The sequence below is a fragment of the Tarenaya hassleriana genome, unplaced genomic scaffold, assembly GCF_000463585.1.
Source record: "Tarenaya hassleriana unplaced genomic scaffold, ASM46358v1 Cleome2, whole genome shotgun sequence".
Classification (NCBI taxonomy): Eukaryota; Viridiplantae; Streptophyta; class Magnoliopsida; order Brassicales; family Cleomaceae; genus Tarenaya; species Tarenaya hassleriana.
The window spans coordinates 7,687,791-7,695,312 of NW_010965372.1; the positions used below are offsets into that span (position 1 = coordinate 7,687,791).

At 34.9% G+C, this 7,522-nt stretch overlaps 2 protein-coding genes across 5 annotated transcripts in view; one reads left to right on the top strand and one right to left on the bottom strand.

Moving 5' to 3' along the window:
- Positions 1-1,039, top strand: part of LOC104812908 (reticulon-like protein B11) — a 2,851-nt gene extending 1,812 nt beyond the window's left edge. For 3 of the 4 annotated variants that reach the window (XM_010540314.2, XM_010540317.2, XM_010540316.2), the window contains exon 6: positions 748-1,039. The gene's annotated coding sequence lies outside the window, so the exon portion shown is untranslated. The remainder of the gene's footprint in view (positions 1-747) is intronic. The other variant, XM_010540315.2, reaches the window with a different exon arrangement.
- A 3,087-nt stretch (positions 1,040-4,126) lies between these two features.
- The window catches only part of LOC104812909 (Na(+)/H(+) antiporter NhaD), a 4,599-nt gene continuing 1,203 nt past the window's right edge, over positions 4,127-7,522 (bottom strand). Inside the window, exons 3-10 of the mRNA XM_010540318.2 lie at positions 7,285-7,413; positions 6,956-7,132; positions 6,740-6,846; positions 6,290-6,410; positions 5,748-5,809; positions 5,352-5,654; positions 4,705-4,999; positions 4,127-4,527 (exon numbers count right to left, since the gene is read on the bottom strand). Of these exons, the coding sequence (XP_010538620.1) occupies positions 4,408-4,527; positions 4,705-4,999; positions 5,352-5,654; positions 5,748-5,809; positions 6,290-6,410; positions 6,740-6,846; positions 6,956-7,132; positions 7,285-7,413 (1,314 nt within the window). The 3' untranslated portion in view covers positions 4,127-4,407. The remainder of the gene's footprint in view (positions 4,528-4,704; positions 5,000-5,351; positions 5,655-5,747; positions 5,810-6,289; positions 6,411-6,739; positions 6,847-6,955; positions 7,133-7,284; positions 7,414-7,522) is intronic.

Sequence of the window (7,522 nt, forward strand, 5' to 3'; positions counted from 1 at the left end):
TGTCCGCCCCCCCCCCCCCGAGAACGATCGGGTTTTGTGCCATTCTTGCGATGTCACTTAGAACCCATGTTTTCATTTTGACCCGAGACACGGAACATAACTAGAACTCGAGAAACTAGAGAACTCAACAAACTTTGTCCTATGCACTGTTAGGATCACCTTTATGGTTTGCTTCAATTAGGGCTGGGCAAAAAACCTCGAAATTCGGGGATCCGGGTATTATATGAGATAGATTGGGGTTTGCTCATAAGGAACGCTCAAATAACGGGGTTTGGTTCGGGTAATTGGGCCTGAGATGGGTTCGGAATGGGCAGTAAAATTACCGTTTTGCCCTAGGTTTGAAATAAATTTCATGCAAAGCTAAGGTTCTAAACTGAAGTCTCCTGAATTTCGAGCTCGGGTTCGGATTCTCGTAATCCGGAAATCTCGGACACCTGATCCGAGCCAACCCTTAGTACATGATACATATTTCGAAATTTTGTATTTGGACCTCGGGTTTAGATACTAAAAAATTATCATGGAAACCGGACCTTTGGGTACCCAATTAAAACAGATTTGAGATTGAATAACGTTCTATGAGAACCGAGACGTTCAGGTCCTGATATCCCAAAAATCTCGAATACTCGATCCGGATCCTCCTCTAGTTTCAGTTGTTGGGTCTAATAGTTGTTGTTAGTGTTAAAGTCTCATCTTGAGACCGCTGTTTTCAGCGTTTGCGAGTACTTAAATTACGCGTTTTGCAATTAGGTGCAGGTGAAACAAGGCAAGCAAATTTTCTTTATGACATTACCGCGGTAATTTTCTCTTCCTTGGTATTTTAACACGACGATGTTCGAGCACACGGAGAAACTGAGTCGTGGTACAGATTTTCTCATCGATTATTCCTTATTAACTGACCTGTTGTTTTTTGTTTTTAATTTTTTAATTTGTTTTTCTCCTCTTCGTTGTTTGAAAAATCCACGAGCTTCCTTGGTTGTGTATTTAATGATTCTACTGTATTCTCCAATTAATACCATTACCCAGAATCTCAACATCGTTAGTCTACTTTGTGAAACAATAATAAATCTTACAAAAAACAAAAAACAAATTTATGTCATTTCTTCTTCCGTATAACATTCAGTGTATTTATTGGATTTTCATGAAAAAACTGATTTTTCATTACGTTATTTTATTTTCTATTAAATATTAATTATATAATACATTCAAAAGCCAAAAATATCCATGATTTTAAAGAAATTTTATTATATATATGGGTGTAAAACCCTTTTTGATAATTTAACATATAAAATCTAAAAATTAGGGACTAAAATGTTATTCTTCCAATTTTTATAAAACTACAAAAATTTAAAACCAAAAATAAAACATTAAAGCCAAAACTTCAAAACAAAAACTATCACCCAATTTTTAATTTTTTATATTGTATATATATATATATTGTAGATATATATATATATATGCGTTTTATTAATTATAAATAATTTTATTTTTAATATATATATATATATATATGTGAATTTGTATGTATATATATTAATTTAAATAAATTATTCAATTTAATTTTGTTTGAAATGATGATATGTCATAATTATAATGATTTGTACATGATTTGGAAACCATATCATCAAAATTTTGTTTGATTTGGCAAACGCAGGGTTTTTGGTAAATTTTTAAAAAGTTCAGGATTTTATTGGTTAATCACATCAAATACAGAGTTTAATTAGTAACGAAAAATATATACAATTTTTTCATCGATTTAGTAAGAGTACAAAGTTTTTTTGACCATATCCCCTAATTATAATGATATATTTAAATAATTTAAAAATTATAATGAGACATTTTACAAATTCATGGATAAATTTGTCAAACAAAAATTTTAAAAATTGGTTTTCCACCATTTTTATAAATTTAGGAATTTTATATAAACAAATACAAAAAATATAACATTAAATGAAAAAAAAAATCAATACTACTCACAATCTATTTTAATTGTAGATAAACGCACTTTTATCTTCGAAATCAATAATAAAATATAACAAAAACATTTATAAAATACTATTAACATCAATTATATTAACAAAATCAATGATAAGAAGAATAAAATGTATTACGGTTAGATTTTTTTTAATATTATAATATGTATAAATTATAATATAGGTAATCTTAAAAATATTACTTTACCTCATTAGAGTTCGAGCTCTAACGAGTTGGTTTGCCAAGCTATTTTTAAATGAAGATAGAAAATCATGGCTCAACTCGTTTGAAAACAAATGAGCCGCGAGCCACCTCGTGAACTAAACTTGTTTTGACACACTTGCCTATGTCTTGGCTCTCGCTCTCACATTACCCAAACATTTCAGATATCATCCGAACCTAATATTCTATTTTAGGTCGGGTTTCAAACCTTAGAACCCGAACCTTTCGATTTTGATTTAGATTTATACTCTCAATAAAATTTTGGATATTCAATCTGTACGTAATCTTAATTGAAATCATATATTGTGCATATCGAAAAACTCTAGATTTGTAACTGAAATCATATCGTAAACGTTGAATCAAGATTTGTTACCAGAATACCACGAGATCAAAGTAGTGGGACACATGAACGAGGATGTGAGTTGGCATGGACACAAGCGAATAACCAGTCCGACCCGATCGCAAATTAGGTACTTAAAAATTGGGAACTCGTACAACAACAAGATTAGTACGAGTGATGAGAACATGTCTCACCTCGTCTCATTCATTCGCTCCGAATCTCCGACACCTCATCTCAGTTACATCTCTTTGCCTCGACCTCACCTTTAGTAATGTCACTTTAATATTTTAAATCCTTTCTAACAAGAATAAAAAAAATATTCAATTAGATTATTATTCTATTTTTTTAGGATTTAAAAAGAATTTTTTCCCTAATTTTAAAATACTAAAAAGATAATTTTATATACGTAATTTAATATCCTAAAATTATAATTTTTTTACCTATGAAGAAAATTATCCAATATATATATAGATATATATATATATATATATAAAATTATATTAAATTATGTTAATAACATTACCCACAAAATAAAAATAAATAATATATGTAAATAAAAGGATTCAAATTAACTTCATTTCGTTTCGAATCAATTCAATCGATTCGTCGAATCGATCCGTTTTGATTCGTTTCGAGTCGAATTCGTCGAATTGATCGTTTTGATTCGTTTCGAGTCGAATTCAATTAAGACCAAATAAATCCGTTTTGATTTGTTTCGAGTCGAATTCGATTCGAATTGAATTGATCATTTTGATTCGTTTCGAATCAAATTCAATTAAGATCAAATCAATCCGTTTTGATTCATTCCGAGTCGAGCTCAATTCAGATCGAATTGATCCGTTTTGAGGCGAATTTAATTCGGATCGACAGAATCGATCTGTTTTGATCCATTTTTTGGATCAAATTGATCTTAAAATTTGATTCGTTTCGTTCCGAATTCGATTTTATTATAAAATTCTCATTTATAAAAAAATATTCAAATTGATTATTTTTATATTTGGTTTAAATTCGATTTTTATTTTTAAAAAAATTTGTACATTCGATTTTATATCTAATTTGAGCATATCTTATTTGGTTTGAATTAATTCAATTTTTATTTTGAAATATAAATATATTGACTTTATTTATAAATACATTTTTAATATTTTATTTACTCAATAACTAAAGAATGTAATGTTTAATGGATTATTTGGGTTTACCCATGGATTTAATGAGTTAAAACTCATTTAACTCATAAAACAATTATAACTCAAAACAATAACCCAAATATAATAATAATTGGATTGGATTGAGTTAACTCATCTAAGCCAACCCAATTTGACATCTATACTCGGAGAGACGAGTTATGATTTTAGGGTAACCAGCCCCAATCCTGTTTCCCTCGGATTGTGGAGTTCGAAACCTGCCGGTTGGTACCCAAACTTGGGTATCTACAGGATGCCCCAAATACTTGGGTCGGATGGCGCCTGGTAAGCAGAAGAAAATTACAGCCATTGAAGAGTTTGTTTCCCTCTAAAGTAAATCCAAAGAAACTCTTTTAGGGCTCTTATCTCGTGTAAGTGTGAATCAGATGACACAAAACTCGTGAATGCATATAACAAGCTCGAAATCGATACCATCTTCATAGAATTTTTTTCCATGAATTTATCATACAACCGATGTTTTCGTGGGATTTCTTCCCAACACCAAATCTGCGAAGTTATTGAACCTATCGCTCTAAGCCCTTTATTGGAACCAATACTATTACACTCTATGGTCTCTTATCTTCCCTGTTCTTCTCAAAGAGTTATGTACTGAAAGAGTAACCATCCAAAAGCCTCATTACCTTGCCATGTTTTCCATCGAAATCGAAACCCTATGGTCTTTTTCACGGCCTACGAACTGCCGAGGAAAGGGATCTGAGCTACGGTGGTCGGCAGTGAGAAATGGAGGTTGTGAGCTGCTAAATAAGCCACGATACCAGCAGCATAACCCGCGAAAGCAAAGCCACTCACCTACACAGAGCAAAACAGAGTTTTGTTAAACTGAGGTTACGGGTTCTGTAAGGTAACATCTGGTTTATGTAGCAAGGACCCGACATTTTCTGTTGTCTTTCGAGCCAACCCTGTTATGTCTGGTTTCGAAAAGGCCTGAACTTGACAAGATTTCAAGACTCGGGATTTGATCTTTACCTTTCTTAGGTACCAAAAGAAGTCGACTTTCTCCATGCCCATGAACGCTACTCCGGCAGCAGATCCGATGATGAGCATAGACCCGCCGGTGCCGGCGCAATACGCAATGAGCTGCCAAAACTCGGAATCTTGAGGGAACGATGTGAGATCATACATTCCCATAGTGGCTGCAACTAATGGTACGTTGTCTATGATGGCTGATACAACACCAATAGCACTCGCGATGAGTTCAACACTCGGAATATGAGAATCGAGGTAGTTTGCAATCTCCCGGAGGATCCCGGCTGACTCGAGGCTGGAAAAACAGAAGAATATCATCGAGATTAACAAAGCCCGCCATTCATTTAGACAAACGCTTCTGATTTAGACATCTGCTAATATAATCAGAAATGGAGAAAACCAAACCTAAGAACACCAAGGAGGTTTCATTTGATGTAGCTGCTCCAGAGGAGGTTAATCTCTCAAAGTTTAGGAAAACAAAACACTATATGTCCCAAACAAATTCCATTGTATGCACCTAATTTGGTACATGTTGTCTAAACATGTCTAAGACATTCATTGAATGCAAATTTTACGACTCACGGGAATTTTGAAATCGGGCATATGGTCGAAATATAACTTCAAAGATGATAAATTCAAAATCGTACCTGCTGACAGATAACAGAATCCCAAGGAAAAACAGAGCTCCTTGGGTGTCAATACGAGATAAGGCCTGTGGTACTTTTAGCCTTTGCCTTTCTGATTCACCGTAATGAATGGCATCAGTCAGAATCCAAAGAACTCCGAGCCCCAACAGCATACCCATGTAAGGAGGCAGCCCGGTTAAAGCCTTAAACACCGGAACGGATATCAAAGCTCCAATGCCAACTGCAAAAACGAGCTGCCCTCGTGGAGCCATCTGTTCGGAAGCCAACACATTGGGAGAATCCTGTCCCTTTCCATTCGCTTCACTGAGGAAGAAGAAACATGTAACAAAATCTTGCATCAGTCTCTGCAGTGTTAAACAAAAATGAGAAGCAACTTTTTCAAGAGGAATTCATAACCTGGTCAAGGACATGAGAGCCAGTGGAACAGCAAGAGACACGGCAGAAGGTAGAAGAAGGCCCTGAAAGGAAAGCGCTGACTGACAGGTAAAATCCTCCAACAAGGAAACTAAAAAACAGAAGTCACTTCGGGTACAGTTACATGCACTTTTATCAGTAATTATCGCATGAATACAAAGCACCAACCGAGGAAAGATTCGGTTTTGAGAGTTGCCATTAGCTCTGATGAACAGTGTCATCTAAAAGATTCAGACCCAGTAATTTATGCATAACAGAGAGAACACCCCAGAGAGTTGTAACCTTTGAGCACTTAAAATGTTTCAATTGATCATGCAAAATGTTTCAAATGACACAAGCTTCAACCCATTGAAATGTTTCTAACGAAATACGTGGAGCTGCACCTATACTATCCGTTCTGTTATGATTCTTCTTCACTGGTCATGCAAAATCGTCAAGAAAGAAAATCGGGGTAACTGGGAAACAGAAAGCGACGATATAGTGTATAAGACATTGAGTAATTTATCTAAGAACAGAAGGAGAACCTTCATGGTCGGCAAGGTGGATATTTGACCATGTATCCATAGCATAGTTGTAGTAACGTCACCAATTGGAGTCCACGCTCCTCCCGCATTTGCAGCTATAACAACAACAGCTCCTAGAAGTCTGCCATTCACAGTATGTAAAAACAATGTTAATTTGGCAATGCCTACGTAAAAAGTAAGGAAAGATTTTAGACTGACAAAATTCCAAAAAGCAAAAGGAAACAACGCCAGTTAACAATAAAAACCGTGAATATTTGAACCAACCAAAATTCTATAATCGTCTAGATTCAACATTTTAACAGGGTGGCAATGCTACACAGAACACAAAGAATACTGCAATTAAGTTTATCCTTAAGAAGTTTATCATTGGGTTTCTATCAATAGACACGAGACATTTTTTCATCATGAACAACTTAATTAATAGGGATATAAAAAAAGGTGGGTTCGTACTTGCGATATTCTGATGGAGGAACCAATTTCCTAAGCAAAGAAACCATGACGATGGTAGATGTCAGGTTGTCAAGAACCGAACTCAGGAAAAAGGTAACGAAACCAATCTGTGATGCAATAATTCAGAGTAAATATACTTTGGGCCGCAAAGAAAAATTATCTTTGTATAAGCAGAGACTGGAGTGAAAAACTGTAAAGAAGAAATGAAACACAAACCACCCATAAAAGTGTCTTAGGCTTCCGAGTGGTTATATTGTCAGTAACGAGCTTAAACCCTTGATGAGCATCAACTATCTCCACAATGGTCATTGCTCCGAGCAAGAAAAACACTATTTCACTAACTTCAGCAGATGCATGTTCAAGCTCAGAAACAGCTATTTCAGTTGAAGGGGCCTGTGTAAGGACGTAAAACACCAAAAGGGTACACAAATCTCAAATTCTAAAGATCAATTATACAACCTTTTTTAACTTTTTCAGGAGCAAAAGAAACAGATAATGGCCATAACTGAAGGGTCATGTTCGAGTTACATATATCAAGTTCTTACCCCGATACTACGAACAACCCACAAACTCACGGCCATCAAAAGTCCTACTCCACTTTTATTGAAAGCTAGGGACTCCTCAAAGATGATTCCAGCATATCCTATTCCAAACAACAATGCCATAGCAAGATCCTGCGTCATGAGGTTGTCCATATCAATGTCTATCATTCGGCATTTGATCTATCTGAATGAAATCTTGGTTTTCACCCAGCTAAAGAACATGAGGGGGGGGGGGGGGACC